This window comes from Guillardia theta (assembly GCF_000315625.1).
Source record: "Guillardia theta CCMP2712 unplaced genomic scaffold GUITHscaffold_70, whole genome shotgun sequence".
Taxonomy (NCBI): domain Eukaryota; class Cryptophyceae; order Pyrenomonadales; family Geminigeraceae; genus Guillardia; species Guillardia theta.
Window position 1 is genome coordinate 141,037 of NW_005434604.1, and position 15,348 is coordinate 156,384.

The 15,348-nt window shown below is 51.5% G+C and overlaps 4 protein-coding genes across 4 annotated transcripts in view; 2 read left to right on the plus strand and 2 right to left on the minus strand.

The window, feature by feature from the left end:
• The window catches only part of GUITHDRAFT_113802 (hypothetical protein), a gene marked incomplete at both ends in the record, with an annotated part of 5,371 nt that extends 3,035 nt beyond the window's left edge, over positions 1-2,336 (minus strand). The window contains 8 exons of the mRNA XM_005826986.1: positions 104-195; positions 244-394; positions 700-765; positions 902-1,039; positions 1,184-1,294; positions 1,511-1,552; positions 1,689-1,792; positions 1,838-2,336. Coding sequence (XP_005827043.1) covers positions 104-195; positions 244-394; positions 700-765; positions 902-1,039; positions 1,184-1,294; positions 1,511-1,552; positions 1,689-1,792; positions 1,838-2,336 — 1,203 coding nt within the window. The remainder of the gene's footprint in view (positions 1-103; positions 196-243; positions 395-699; positions 766-901; positions 1,040-1,183; positions 1,295-1,510; positions 1,553-1,688; positions 1,793-1,837) is intronic.
• A 1,394-nt stretch (positions 2,337-3,730) lies between these two features.
• Positions 3,731-7,511, plus strand: GUITHDRAFT_143018 (hypothetical protein; the record flags this gene model as incomplete). Its single annotated transcript, XM_005826987.1, has 22 exons — positions 3,731-3,882; positions 4,219-4,422; positions 4,456-4,513; positions 4,574-4,758; positions 4,806-4,881; positions 4,929-5,000; positions 5,054-5,117; positions 5,194-5,261; positions 5,309-5,350; positions 5,412-5,469; positions 5,519-5,543; positions 5,564-5,633; positions 5,690-5,730; positions 5,787-5,821; positions 6,093-6,133; positions 6,186-6,261; positions 6,469-6,581; positions 6,632-6,682; positions 6,997-7,116; positions 7,167-7,195; positions 7,376-7,421; positions 7,467-7,511. 22 exons carry the CDS (start codon positions 3,731-3,733, stop codon positions 7,509-7,511), a joined length of 1,671 nt encoding a protein of 556 aa, XP_005827044.1.
• Positions 7,512-7,700: 189 nt separating this feature from the next.
• On the minus strand, positions 7,701-10,619 carry GUITHDRAFT_113804 (hypothetical protein; the record flags this gene model as incomplete). Its single annotated transcript, XM_005826988.1, has 13 exons — positions 7,701-7,797; positions 7,988-8,070; positions 8,208-8,390; positions 8,435-8,484; positions 8,835-8,935; positions 9,150-9,193; positions 9,247-9,347; positions 9,401-9,527; positions 9,573-9,638; positions 9,758-9,844; positions 9,911-10,051; positions 10,101-10,191; positions 10,243-10,619. 13 exons carry the CDS (start codon positions 10,617-10,619, stop codon positions 7,701-7,703), a joined length of 1,548 nt encoding a protein of 515 aa, XP_005827045.1.
• A 3,926-nt stretch (positions 10,620-14,545) lies between these two features.
• GUITHDRAFT_154229 (hypothetical protein) lies at positions 14,546-15,345 on the plus strand. Its single transcript, XM_005826989.1, has one exon. The coding sequence runs from the start codon at positions 14,856-14,858 to the stop codon at positions 15,276-15,278; it is 423 nt and encodes a 140-aa protein (XP_005827046.1). The 5' UTR covers positions 14,546-14,855; the 3' UTR covers positions 15,279-15,345.
• The last annotated feature ends 3 nt before the right edge of the window (positions 15,346-15,348 follow it).

Here is a 15,348-nt window from a genome sequence, read left to right on the forward strand (position 1 = left end):
GATCCTCTTCCTCCTCCTCCTCTTCCTCCTCTTCCTCCTCTTCCTCCTCCTGATCCTTCTCATGCCCTTCTTCCTCTTCTGTGTCTTCCTCCTCTCCGTTCACCATTCTCTTTTCCCGTCCAGTTTCTTCGTCGTCGTCGTCGTCCTCCTCCTCCTCCTCCTCCTCCTCCTCTTCCTTCTTTTTGCCTTTCTTTCCTGTCACGCCATTTTCCTTCCGAGAAGCGCTGCAGCCCATCTTCCAACCCGCTTTCTCCTCCTTCTTCTCCTTCTTCTTTCCCTCTTGCTTTCTGTTCGCCGCACAAACGGCCGCTCCTACTCGCAGCTTCTCGAGTATGCTTGCTTTGCTCTTCTCTGCTTCTGACATCTCCTTGGCTTTTGCCTTCACTTTCGCGTCCTGCATCGAGCAAACATGAGGACAAATTTATCCTGTCATCTTCATGTACATGTACATCTTCATGTACATCTACGTCTTCATGTACATGTACATCTACATCTACATCTACAACTACATGTACATGTACATGTACATCTACATGTACATGTACATCTACATCTACATCTTCAACTCTCATCATCTTTGACTTCATTCAGATTCTTGACTCTTCCTATGGCATACCCTCCAGGCTTTCTCATCCCCCTGGTGCCCCTCCCTACCTCCCCCACTCCTTCTCCCATCGCCCCTGCACCAACGTCCCTCACCTTGGGCGTCAACTTTGACTCCAAACTCTCCAAGATCGAAGACAGTAGAACACCCTTGTTGGTATGCTGCTGCTGTTGTCAGGTATCCCCCCTTCACCCTCCCCTCCCTCCTCTCTCCTCTCTCCTCCCTCCTCCTTCCTCCTTCTTCCCTCCTCCCCCTCCCTCCTCCCTCCTCCCTCTTCCCTCTTCCCTCCTCCCTCACCTTTATCCTCGCAGCGTTGCAAGACATGGACAGGAATAGTCCTTCCTGCTTGTCCGGCCGAGGAGCTCGATGATGCAGCGCGATAGGCTCGTAGTCCTTGAAGATAGGAGAGCCGGAGGATCCCGAAGCCGTATCCACCTTCATCCACAAGTCAACCCCCCTCACCCTTCACCCTTGACTCGCCACACTTGCCCCATACTCCTCCTCCTTATCCTCTTTGTTCTTCCCCTCCTCCTCTCCTTATCTTCCTCCTCAATTCTCTCATCACATCTTCGCCCTTACACTCTCTCTGACCTCGTAGGTGAGGTAAGGAGGCTGGAGGGCGCAGATCGGGCCACTCGCCACGGCTTTTTCTCCTCCTTCCGGATGCTGGACGATCACAATCGTATCTCCCTGCTCGCCCGTCACAAGACAGCAGAGAGCACATGAGGGGATGTTTGAAAACACAGAGGAGGAGGAGACGAGAGGAGGCGATAGCAGAGGAGGCAGAGGCGGAAGAGGAAGAGGAAGCGCATGGAGGGACCTGGCGGAGAACAAGGAGGAGGAAGGGAGGAGGGAGAGGAGGTTGAAGGAAGAGGACGAAGAGGAGGTAGATGAGATCTTTCGCACCTTCTGCGCACTGGTCTTGCTCCATGCATCAAGATCGATGGGCTGAAAAGAGGAATCGAGCGTTACAACATCATCACAACAAACACAACAGCATGGGAAGAACTCGCTAGAGGCCAAAGAGGAAGCAGCAACAGCAGCAGGACAAGGAATCGTGCACAGCAAGTCCAACAGACTCAACCTCGACACCCGTCGGCGACTCGCAGGCAACAAAGGTGTAGTCAAGCTCTTCCTTCGGGGATGTGTGCCACAGTCGCTGGGGGTACAGAGAGATCTCAATGCTCCCTTTGTGCACAGTCTGCACCCCATGTCAGCTCCTCTACCTCAAACCAGCATGCATCCTTGCCTGGAAGATTGCTACTGCAATGCTGGCTACCTTGCGGGTAGGTAGCACATGGTTGTTCGTAAGAACCGCCAGGTGCCCTTGGTAATGAACGAAGAAACCACTGCCGTTCCTCCCCTCGCACTCAATCTTGCAGACAGCATCTTCGCGAGCATCTCGGATCGATCGAGGAACAAATTTGTTCCCGCGTCCTGTCTCAAGGCTGCTGTCGTTATCGTACTCCTTGCGAGTGAACCTCGACCAGAACGTCGGAGCAGCGTTGGAGTTGCTCTCGCTCCCCTCCTCCTTGCTCGGGGTCTTCGACTTGCCTTTCCCGTTGACGGCCTTGGACGCCTTCTCGTCTTTCTTCATGACAGGATAGCACATGGGAGCTGCGTTGCATGTGATGTCTTTCTCCAGCACCGAGTTGAACGCGTCCTGCTCAATCTGCTTCTTGGCCTCGGGTGTGAGGGCAACCTTCTTCCTCTTGGCGTTAATGGCAGGCATGCCAGGCTGTTCAGACCTGTTGAAAGAGCAAAGATCACTTGTCCACATCGTATGTGAGCATGGAGACGTGGCTTATCCGAACCATCGTGGAACCGCGTTAACTTACAACATCACCGCCGCATTAGATCCTCTCTCCGGTCACGATAGTTCTTTTGAATTCATAATTCCAGCTCGGAGCGTTCCTTATGAATACTCCAAATCTCAAACTTTCTTTCTAATATTTCGAGTCCCACTGATGCTTCCTTGAACCATCTTTTCTCTCGTCGTTACCATTCCTACACAAATGTTCCTTCCTCTTTATCCTCTCTACGGTCATTACGACCCTCATCTCACTAAGATCAGACACGGTTTTACGCTAGCATCCTAGTTCTGCACTTTGCCATGGATCTGCAGTGTCCTCTTGCCCCCTCTATAACATCGTCCTCCCCTCCTTTTCCCTTCCCCTCCCCTTCTGTTCGTCGGGCATTGCGTCACCAAACTAGCACCACCCCATCTTCTGATCATCATACTACCCTACCCTTGCAGATCCTAACCCTTCTATTCCTTCGAAGTACCCAGGTATTCTACCGAGGTGTAAAAGGGATATGGTAGGGTACTTGTACACCCCCACCTCCTAGACAAATACCAGATGAGCTAGGGGGTCCACATCGAAAAGGCACTAAAATATGAGGGCGATGAATCGAATGGGTGATGAGGGTGATGATCATATAAATCATCGGAGCCCGGGCCCGGGCTATCATCCGAGTCGGCCGGGCCGGGCCTCGTCGCCGACTCACTGACGGTGCTGGCATTGGGTGGCGGCCGCGCCAGTCACAGTGTTGCGGCCGCAAGTTCCGAAGTTCCGGATCGTCCCTGAGTGGCGACGGAGCCGCAGTTGTCCGGAGTCCCGGCGGGCCGCGGCTGCACTGCACCACTGAGTGTGGCTTGCCCCGCGGCATCTTCGGCAGGAGTCCGTTAACGGCGTTGCCCGGCCGTTCTCTTTCTTTGTCGGATCCGACAGTGTTAAGGTACTTAGGGGGTCCGACCGTTCTCAGATCTACTCTTTACTCAAAGTGAAGTTAAAAATCAGTACGAGGACAATCAGGAGCAATGTCATCCGGGCCACGAGTCATTGTGATCAGTCGACGCACGGTGCGTGCCGCTGAGTGCCGTCGGTCCGGCGGCCCGGTCACGGTGACCCCCGGCGGCGCCCGGCCGCTGAGTCCGATCCGATGCCCGGGCCGCGCAGTCCGGCGAAAGCCCCGGCTGCACAGGGTGGGTCATTTAATGAGGGGGTACTTAGATTGGAGAACATGCGAGAAAGGAGGGGTTATAGTTATGCGGAAGGTGGACAGTAGGGTGATGGTCCATAGGGGTAGGGGTTGGGGCGGCCAATCCATCTCGGCCCCCACAAGATGGTAGCGCATGTCCGACTAGGAATGAGTAGGAGAGGGAGGAGTGGGAGAGAGGAGGAGGAGAAAGAAGAAGAGGAGAAGAGGAGAAGCAAGTATGAGGATAGGAAGCTTGATGACAACACTGAGGGTCAAGTGCACCAGCTCGACCTCGTGTAAGCAGAACAGCAGCAGGTGCGATTTCGCACGAGCCATGTTTGTGTTGGATGCCATTGAGTTGTTTGATGGAGGAGTTGGACAGGCTCTGCAAGTCTTTGGGATGATAGATTTGTTGACTGTCAGAACAACAGAAAGGACTCCATCAGTCATGAGAAGCCAAAAGCTGTTATGAGCAAGACCTTAAAATGGAGTCAAGGTCTAGCAGGACACGATATCTAGATATGGGTGTAGAATCAATGGTTCGAGGAATGCTCGAAACTGTTGTTGCCTTACCATAACGAACTGGGATACTTCCTGTCTGTGATGTCTTCACCCTGATCGCGAACTTCCAGGTTTCAGGCCCACAAGATGCGTTTGGGAATCAGTATCTTACTTGCATTCTGTGTGAGCGGAACAGCGGCGACAGAATGGCGCAATGGCGATCATCAGCTTGGGTTCTGTTCGAGCACGGCGCTGCGTCATGGACAAGGGAGCAGGCATGCGGCTCTCTCTACATGCAGGCATGCAGCGCCCCACGGGTCGACGAGCATCGGGAGGTCGAGGAGACTTTGCTTGAGAATGGATGGCAGACAGTCAGATGAGTTTGGAGACATTACCAAGTTCCTGAAGGCTCCTCGACCAGGGCAGGTGAGCCTGACGACCTCCGTCGTCGTGACGTTGGCCGCTCTCCTCCTCACATGCTCGCAGGAGCTCGCGGGTGACCGGGCGGAGGTTGTGATGGGGTCAGGGTTTGGGTTCTCGGAGCAGCTCTCCGAAGCTGTCGAGCAGGCGATGCAGAACGCGACCAAGACCTGGAGGAAGAACAGTGAAGGCCTTCCTGCTGTGCCCTCCCTCGCCATCGTCTTCTTCACCTCTGACTACGCTCGAGACGGGTGGGTTACTGTCGTGTGGACATGCCTGGTCTGACCTCTGGCTCAAGGATCGGAAGAGTTCTTCCCTGTGTTCTGAGGAGCTTCGCCATGTTTGGAGGGAAGCAGTGGAAGGACGGAGTGAATGTCAGTGACATAGCAGAGGTCGCTGGCATCTAACAAGCTGCTGGCAGGTGGTGGGAGGGACTGTGGCTGGGTTCGAGGGGCATGAAGGCAAGGGAGGAGTGAGCATAACGCTGATACAGGTAGTTTGACATGTGGAGCTGGTTGTTCTTTGTGTTCATGAGGCTGTTGGCAGGGAGAGAACCTGAGAGTCGTTCCTTTCAACGTTGGTAATGAAGCCTCTCAGTGGACGTCTGCAGGTGAGTTGGTGTCACGTTCAACGCTTGTCAGCGTCTTTCTCCCCTCCTGCTCCTCCCATCTCTCGTCCCTTTGAAGCTTCTGGAGCAGAATGGGCGTTCAAAGGCGGTTTGAAGGGGATTTACGACTCTCACTCCCTCAACATGGTGAGTTGATGTGAGTTGACATTGAAGACAATGATCTTGCTTGTAAGGTGATGTTTGGCCATCAATCATCGCAAGGAGCGCTAGAGAAGGTCTGTACTCTACTATCCCTTGCTCTCTCTCCATGCTAATGCGCTTCCTGTCATGGCTCAGGTGATCGACGTGTTCGACGACTCCTATCCTCTTGCCAACAAGATCGGAGGCGTTGCTGGTTTGTTCTCTAGTCCCTCCTTCTTCCCCTTCTCATCTGCACTGCGCAGGAGGATTGGGTTCTGCTGAGGACAGGTTAACTACTGCATGCATAGAGGAGAATGGATGACCGGTGTCGTCGGCAGATGTTTGATCTTCAACAAGGGGGTCGGGGTCCTGAACAAGGTGCCTTGGATGTTTCGCAAGGATACTAGCGATTGTAAGAGCTTCGTTGCATACAGAAGGGAGAGCTTCTGTTTGGAGAGGACAAGAACGCGGCAAAGTGAGAGAAATCAAGTTAGTCTCTCCTCTCCTTCACCTAACGAGGGTTGCGGTCAGGTACTCAACTAGCGACGAAATCTTCTCTAGCGGAGGTGAGGAGGTGGATCAGCCGGCTCTGTATGACTGTTCCCTGTCGCTGCATCCTATCCAGATCTCACTTCTCCATGCTTGATCTCATTCCAAAACGATCGACAAAGTGTCGACTTGTTCGAACATCTTGTCGACGTGTTTGTTTCTTGTCCGTGTCGTGTTGAGATACTGTGCACATCATGTTCTAATATTTTTGTTCTGCTTGCTCCTTCTGACCATCTCAACATTCTCTCTTCCTTTGCATCTGCTCACTGACCATTTCTGTTCTCGCAGCATCGTGGAGGAGGGATGGGATAGTAGGAGCGGTCCTTGAGGTGATAGCGAGCAAGGAAAGGCGGTGGTCAGCATGTAAGAGTTGAAGGGCAGGGGCTGAACATGGATGTTTGCGCTCTCAACGACCAAACTGAGTCTACCGAAGTGACCATCGCAAGAATATCAGCTGGTGAGAAAACATCAAGAAGCATGTCATGTCCGCCAGTTCAGACATGGATTTGCGTTGTCATTGAGATGTGCAACTTGTATGCCATATCCAATCTCTGTTTGATTCTTCCTTGCTTCCTAAAACGGCAATTGTCTGCCAACCTTCTCATCAGTTCTACATCATGTTCGGAAGTTTCTTGCAACAGTGATTGAACCCTTGTTGTTGCAGTGAAATCTGTACAAAAGGAAGAGAACATGCTGCCGGTCGGAGGGCTGGTGTTGTGTGATGAGACGTTTAAGGAATCGAAAGTAGACAAGGGCGGCGAGGCTTCTTGCTTCAAGGTTTTCACACTTGCCGCTCCTTCTATCTCTCACGCGCTCGTTCTCGGCAGATGTTGAAATCCGCTCTCAAGGTCCCCGTCGGGTCTGCGATCATGGAGAAGGTGAACGATTCGAAGGAGCTATGAGGAATAGATAGGAAGATAGGAGGAAGATGATGACGAAGGATCCGGGTAGAGGCAGTGGAAGGGCAAGGGGCAAGGGCAAGAGCAGGGCAGAGGAGGGGGCCGAGGAGGGAGAGGAGGGAAGAGGATGAAAGAGGCAAAGAAAACGAGAAGAGGAGAGGGAAGGCAGAAAGGAGGATAAGGAAAAGAAGAGGAGGAGGGAAAAGCGAAAAGCCAGCAGCCAAAAGGAGGGGAAAGGAAAGATGTTTAGCGGAGTTGTTTTACGTCACCAATCTGATCAAAACCATGTGAAGGTGATCACCTCGGATCACGACAAGGATGTGCTGGGCAAGGCTTCGCTAGAAACCAACTCGGCCACTCTCATCTCGCTGTATGCTCGGGAGGAGCAGATCCGAAATCTCCTCTCGGACGAGGTGAAGGAAAGGACATGGTTATCGCACACTGACATCTGTGCTGTCAACAGGAGTTAGCAGAGGCCGATGAGATCTACGGGTGAGATCAAGTCTGCGGTCGTGATTGAGCATGTCCTTCAAACTAAACACGCTGCTTTCTTGCTCCCTGGACCTGATGCTTGCAGGAGTTGAATGTTGTCGTTGTTATGATGAAAGTGTTGTATTCTTTTATGCATTGTGTGTTCTTGTGAAAGTCGATTGATGGTTGCTGTACTTGCAGAAATACGATCGTGAATAGCAATGGCGATGTTTTGGAGATACCTAAGGTAGATGGCAACCATGTGCAAGTTGTTGCTGATTTTGTCTTGCAGTTTGTTGGGAAACCAAAGAAGAGTGGGAAGCGAAAGAGGAATTAAAAGAGAAGAACAGTGATGAAGAGAAACAGGGGAGGAAGGGGTATTAGGGTGAAGACTTCGATAGATCGTTTTACAAGACCTTTCAATGTATAAAGATACAACAATTTCAACATAACAATAGTCATATTTATCCGATCTCTTCCTCAACGTGATGATTCATGGCAAACGGAACAATCGTGTTTGCTCTTCTTAGCCATCATAATCTGCGCCATTGCCGTTCACCTTCACGTTGATTCTATTCACCGCCCTCTCTTTCTCATTTCGCTTCCCCACATTCCTCCCATCACTGTCACACCTCTCTCAACCAGCCTCCTCTGCTAGACTTGAACCTCGTCCGACGAAAGTTGGGACTTTTCATGCTCACAGCAGGTGGACTTACCAGCTTACCTCCTCCTCCTCCTCCTCCTCCTCCTCCTCCTCCATCCTCTCCCTCATTGGCGCTGTTGAAGCTCTCAAGCAACTTCAAGGGAACGCACGGCAGGCATCTCTTGCCTCCCGTTGTTCGTATCACAGCACACTCCTCATGGTCGTCGCTCGCACCCGAAGCATCCAAGTGCTGCTGCAGGTCTTAAGTGAGCCGGAGAGAACAGGAGGCGAGGAGACAAGACAAGAAGGGAGCGGAAAAGGTCAGGGGATGGAAGCAAGGAAGAAAACACAGAGGAGGAAGAGAGGGAGAAAGGGATAGGAAAGCTGAACCTTCATCGCTGCTCCCTCAGCGTATTGACGGACTGATACACCAGCTATGTCATGGGCATACTGGGAGGCTCTTTCCTCTTCCAAGTCGACATGGCGAGTTCTGACGTCGTCCTTGTGAACTTCCTCGATGTTGTTGACGATCCATTCTCTCACTCGCTCCTTAGCGTTGGGAGTTGCAAACCCCTAAGACCGTCATCGTGAGCGCGACAGGGCAGGGCTTAGCCAACCACCTGGGCTCTCAGAAGCATCCTTCTCACGTCCCGAGACGATGGCTGGTCTGCCGAAAGAGTAAGACGAGGAGGAGGAGGAGGAGAAGGAGGAGGAGGAGGAGAAGGAGGTGGTGGTGGTGGCGGCGGCGGATGCACCCAAGGAGGACCAACTTCGTGGAAGGACCAGGAGCAGGAGCAATGAAGAGAAAAGAGCACGAGAGGGGAGGTAAGGGCTAAGAGCATACTGTCTTCAGTCTGAAATCTTGTCTTTCTACAATTCAGTCTTTTCCTCTCACTGCAAGAAAATTTTTCAATAAGACCAAAAGGAGAACGACAGGATATGAAGTCAAACGACAGCGTTTGTTCTCGTGCTGAGCACGAGAACAAACGGGCCGTTCAAAGCTCTTTCGGCTCTCACCAGTTCTCGGGGGTGCGGGGGAAACGAATGAGGTTGACGAGTGAATGGTCTTGTGAGGTCGGGGAGAAACCTTCTGCTCCTGTCGAGCATTCCAACACACCCTGGTTCAAGATCAGAGGCTCTTGGAAACAGAATGAACAAGTGAAATGACACAATAAGGTATGGTGGCGACGGTGAAGGTGATCGTGGTGGTGGTGGTGATGGTAAGGAGGAAGAGGAGGAGGAGGAGGAGGAGGAGAACGAAATGATGACGAAGATCATGATGTTATGGTGGTAATTATGACGATGACGATGAGAAAACAAGCTAGAGAGTACACCTTTTTCATCTTCGACAAAAGCTGGCTGTCATAGATTGTTCCCTGTACCTCCATGTCACAACAGCCAGCAGAGTCCTTTGAAGTTGTTTCATCACGGGGTTGGAATCGAAGATCCATCTCCTTCGAGACTTTGACGGGAGAGGTGAGACTTTCAAGAAGTCCCTCGGAGGAGTCTGGGGGATGTTATGACTCGGCACTAGGGGCGATTGCGGTCAGACTGGGCAGAGGAAAGAAATTTCATTGCTCTACCTTGACTCTCTGAAAGTTGTCCAACCCCCTTGTCTTCATCTTCATCTCCCAACTCCTCATCTTCTGGCTGCTCCTCATGAATCTTGGAACAGACATCTCGGAACAGGTGCAGTGAGTCGTTCCAATCCTGCAGTCCTTGTCAGCTCGCTTGCACTAGCTGCAAACCCTTCACCTTCAGCTTCTTCAGCGTCGAGCTGTCTTCTCCGTAGTACATGCTGCATGTGGACAGTGCTGATTCCTGTAGCACCCATCACAACAACGGCAGGTCGAGACGAACAAGAGGCAAACACACCAGAGCATCCTGACTCTTTTGTTCATCGCCATTCCTCCATCCAAGGTATCAGCACGTGCTACGACCCGACAGTAGTTGATCTCATACCTGAGGTAGGCGATGCTCAAAACTCGGTATGTACAGATAAGCATGTCTATCCTCTCCTTAGCGTTCTGTGAAACATACGTCAAGGGATGGTACAAACACCGCTGTGCTTCCACCTGCCAATGGCTGGTCACCTCCCATATAGTATTGAGAGCCTCCCGCGCATGGTCCAACGAGCTCTCGATCTCTCCTGATTGAAGTTGCAGGATGGAAATGTTGAGGAGAGGAGCGCAAGCATTGGGCCCGACGAGTCTCGCAGAGCTCTCACGATCTTGCTGCGATGAGAGTGAGAGGGTCCACGAGGAACATGCATGCATAATTCACTTTCAGTCTTCCAATCAATCTGCTGCGGAGGGATTGGTTCAGCTTCAGAGCTTGTTTGAAGCAATGGAATGCCAAGGAATCATCTCCCAGCCTAGAAAGATGCATACAATCACGAGCGAACGGCGCAGAAAGTCTGCCATACCTTCTTGCCGCGCACCCATTGTTATTCAGCGTGATCGCTTTCATCCTCAACAGACTTTCGTTAGCATCGCTACTATCATCCGAGCCGAGGAATGAGATGGCCATGTTAAGTAGCTTCTGTGCAGACTTGGCACTCTTCTCCTTCATCCGTCTGACAGCAAGAGCATTGATAGCACTCACTAGCTCAAGGTCCTGCGCTTTGCCCGAGTTTTGCGGCGCCTTGACGAGATCTATTACGAATTTCCTAAGATCTTCGACGTTGGCGTCCTCTTTCATGCGCAGCTCTCTGTCTCCGTCCTGCCTCCTATGACTCGCAACGATCTCCTCCTCGAACTCTGTGCACACCATCTTTACCAGCTCCCTTTCCTGTCCCAACATTTTCCACACGCCTTCTTTTGAACGAATCAAATTTTGCACTCTCCAACCAACTGCCTACCCCTACCCATGGATTCTATATGGTTTTCTACCCCTTTGTCAGTGCCCGGTGTCGGAGCACTGCCCCATCACTGCCATGATGAGTCTCGGACCGTACCGCCGGCCCGGCCCGGCGGCGTGCGACAATGTCAGACCGTCGGCGGACAGTGACTCAGTCACTGAGTTACTCCGAGCCTAGGCTCAGCGGCTCTCCGACGGTGCCCGGCCAGGCAGGGCGGCCCCCGCGGGGCCCCGCGGGCCATGCCGCATGCGCCCTGCCTGACTCGGGCGCCGCTGTGCGATCATATGAAGAAAGACAGTGGCCAGTTGCGGCAGTGCAATCACTGCGGGCTAGGAAGGCGCGGCCTCCGAGGCTCCAGGCTTCGTCACTGAGTCACACGTACGACATTGCCGCCTAGAAAGACGTACTACGGCAAGGGGCATCTTGGTTTACAGGAGAGTTTCAGTGCTCGGCCCGGCAGGAGCTACACACGTGAACGGAGTAGTAAAAGTTGACTCCGGCAGTGAGTCATCACTGCCCGGTGCCGGGATCATGCTACAGGGCCACCCGGACACTGTGCCCTGGCAGTGCCACGGTGACAAGGGCCCTGCTGAGGCTATCCGAGTGATTGAATTGAACCGATTGAAAGCAGGAAAATTGGATATCTTGTGGATTAAATCGATGAAATCGGAATTGGTAGGGACGTTCAAGATGGATAAGGTAGGCCGGCTCCTTCAATGCCGGTGCCGGGGGGGAAGAAGAAGCCATGCTGGGAGAGCGTGACATAGTCACTCGGAGAGGAAGAGATGAGACTTCGACGTCAGAAAGAATGCTGAGAGTTCGGCACTTACAATTCAAACCAAGGTATCTGAATACCAACGTGTAAGAATGCGGTGGAAAGACAAAGAGCTTTCCATCATCAACACGATGCTCTTGAAAGGCAACAGAAGGAAATTGTTGTGGCTGCTGATGTTCATGAACGTGTTCGCTCAAATACAACTGGTCAGATCCCAGAAACTGTTTGAGAACATCACCAAACCACCAGAGAAGATACCAAATGTAGTCACAAGTTTTGGTCAATCCGTTGCAATACCGTTGATGACTTCGTTTCCCAAGGCATACTTGCTCGACACCATCGTAGCTGAGTTACAGGTCTCTCCCTTCTCTACCTCTTCGCTGCACAGTCCTCACACTTTCCATCAGATTGGAGGCATTTACAACCCTCAAGATGTCACCGCGTCGGTTGAGAAGTCAATCCGCGACTCGATCACCGTCAGCCTGAATCAGCTGCTGGATAAATCGAACGCCTGCTGTGCTGACATCAACAGCATCTTCATCACCAACGTTTGCAGCTACGATTACCTGCAGTGCCGCAACCTGATTTACAGCACGTTTGGAAACCTCTGTGGGAATGGTGACAACCTGAACTGAAACCATCCGTCTTCCTGCTGACTTGTGTTGTTTCAGGTGTAAGAAACAATGGAGAGCAGTGCGATGACGGAAACACCTTCTCTGGCGACGGTTGCTCCACCATGTGCACTATCGAATCAGGTTTCACCTGTACAGGGGGAAGCACAACCAGTGCCGATATCTGCACAGCACCGAACGCAACCTCTGGCAGCAGAAGGCATCTCACTCAGGCTGGCAGCATCTTTGTAGCCTTTCAGATTCAAGTCAGGAGCAACCCAGTCAACAGCTCTTACAAGCTTGAGAACGTTTTCTCGGTAGTGAGCGACCCCTCGTTCATATCGCAATTCCAGGTGGACATGAGAAGCAAGCAGTACCTCATCACTGCCCAGTACTCCCCGTGAGTCAGGCCCTGTATGTCAACAAGCGTTTGTGACGTTTCAACCTCCACAGGACGGGCTATCCAAAGATCAACCTGTATGCTGGCTCGCCGAGAGCTTTCTTCCACGACGTGATGAACAGTGCTTCTATCACTGCGTGCTTGACGTCAAGCTATGCAAAAGAACATCATGACGCCTGCCTGTACTTTGATGTGAGTTCTTTTAAGTCTGCTGCAAGTTTGACTCTGACAAACTTCGCTCAAGTATTTGGTGTATGAGTGCATCTTTGGATTGTTTGCATCAACTTTCCTGCTGATCACTTGCTGTGGCTTCGGTTGTGCGAGGCTCTTCCCTTGCTGCGCTTGGATTGGTCGATGGCCTTGTAGGGCAGACCAGTGTGGGGGAGCCCTTCCAACAAAGAGAAGAAAGCAGGACGAGAAGTTTCAAATTAATGTCTTGGTGGTCGTCTTCGTGGGCCTCCTGATGTGATTTACTTCTTCTCTGCTTTGAAGGGTGTGTAATGCATTTGTTTTCCAGGGCTATGACGGCCATCGGATATCAGATCAACCTTCAAGCGGCTCATGACATCACCACCTCGATCTACAACCTGCAAAATGCAAAGAAAGCAACTCCGATTTTTGCTCAAAGTGTGTCAAACAATACTGAACTTTTGAAAGTCCGCTCAGAATACGAACTCAACACAATCAACAAACGATTGTCAGGCCTATCAGATCTCATATCTCTAAACTCGTACACAACTCTACAGATGTCAATCCTTATCTCACAGATTTTGCAAGCCCAGAATTTCATCGAGGGTGTACGTGCAAATGTCAGCAGCGACAACATGTCCAACCCTTGCGTTTATTTGGATCCTTTCTCTTTCGAAGTATTAAGATACAATGTTGACCTGATGGTGTGGATCAAACCTGATGGAACTGAGAGCGTCTCTCTGACTCCCAGGGGCAAGCACGTTTACAGCGATGGACACGGAAGTATCCTGACCAATGGCAAACGATCTCCAACCTGTTCGGAGCATCAGTTTCAACGGAAGACTTATTCTTCGACACCTCTGGCTTGCCCTTGCTGCCGAGATTGTTACCAATATTTCTATGCTATGAATGACAGCTTGAAGAACATGCCGTCGAGAGAAGAGTTGCTGAAGCTCAACATCTCATTGCCTGCAAGTGAGATCAAGGTTGACATCGACGCTCTCATCTTGCAGCTTCAAGATGGAATCAGCGAGATGAGTGCCTGGATAGATTCAATCAATACAGGGCTTGATGGTTTGATATCCTTCCTGCAAATTATCGTCGGCATATTGTACGTTCTTGTCTGATTTGCGGCGCTGTGTAGTTGCTGACAATGTTTTGCAGGCCTGTCATGTATGTATTTCTTTGGGTTTCTGCCTTTCTGGGCTTGGCTCTTGTTTTCCCGGCGTATTTTAGAAAAAGCCATCGATCAGTTTTCTGGTGATGATATTTTACCCGCAGAATCACCTCTGACAGATCCTTGCAGTACATATACAATCGGTGTTGCACTCTGTACATTCTTTTACTTCCCACTTGTTGCTTTCGGGTCCTTTGTCATACTGCCGCTGAACGATTTCTGCAAAGGAATCCCACAGACAGGCGACGATGCCTCAATTTTTCTGAAGACCTTCAGCACGAATGGCAACATCTCGGGGATCAATCAGACGCTGATTGCGATTTTTCAAAATTGTTTGACAAACCCACAGGGGTACGTCTGGAACATCGGAGGTGTAGATAGACAAGGCATCATCAACCGCCTGCAGAAGTACAATGCGTCCAATCGGGTGGGACCGACGTTCTTCTCTCACTTAAACACGGCATACCGAGACCTCACACGTAAGCTAGCTCCCCTCCCCGTCCACTTGTCTTACCTTTGCCCTTGACAGCCGGATTCACCAACCACTACGACAGCATGAGCCGCATGACGGGGTCTAACATGTACTACGGGTACGACTCGATGCCGACAGGGACCCAGCAGGGAATCATGCAGTTTCAATACGGGGGAGTGATCAATGGCTTCAATGCAAACGCGCTCATCCCCAACATCAACGCCATCATGAACTCGGCCCTGGACCTCTTTGGACTGTTGTCGAAGTGCAACCTGTACCATGAGTCATCTCAAGTGCAGAGCAGGTGGCAAGCATCAGGTCACACAGGAACGATGACGGAGTTCTGCCTGACAGAATACACGTCCGAGTTCTACACAGGGTTTGACATCTCAACTCAGTCTGGGCAGACGCAAGTAGGATGTTGCTCCTCCGATGTTTTCTGGGGTGGGGCTCAGACCCCAGCGCAAGTGGTGTACGACTATGAGATCTACAAGAACGAACTCCAATCTATCATCGACGCCTTCGAGCATACGCTGTCACTGACCAAGGACGGCATGTCGAGCATCAAGACAAAGTCGGCGGACATGGAGTCTAACATCACTCTCATGATGAGTGAGGCACAGGCTGAGATCAACAAGATAGCAGACGAGCTCTTGACCATTGGCTCGTGTGCAGACTACAATCAGCTCTATGAAGCCATCCGCAAGCCCATCTGCAACAACCTCTCCTACTCCTTGAACGGCCTCTGGATCCTTTGCCTCCTTGTCGCTCTCTTCTGGCTGCCTTTCTTCTTGATCCTCCTACGGTTCGCCAAGATTTTGATGCTCGCGCAAGGGATGGGGAAAGTTGCTCCTGGTCATCCTCTAGCCCCGAAAAACAGCTTAGTGGAGGTGCAGGTGCAGGAATCAGCCTTCACAGATCAGAAGAACACGATGAACGACAAGACTGAAGATTTGACTTTCACAATCATAGACTGAAGGCCGCAGCCAAGGCCGCAGCCATGTATGTTCGTAGCTAAGTAATCAATTAAAAGACATAAGGGAGACG

Excerpts from the sequence above, each read along its gene's own strand:
- GUITHDRAFT_154229 (XM_005826989.1), top strand. The coding sequence starts at position 14,856 with ATGTCGAGCATCAAGACAAAGTCGGCGGACATGGAGTCTAACATCACT.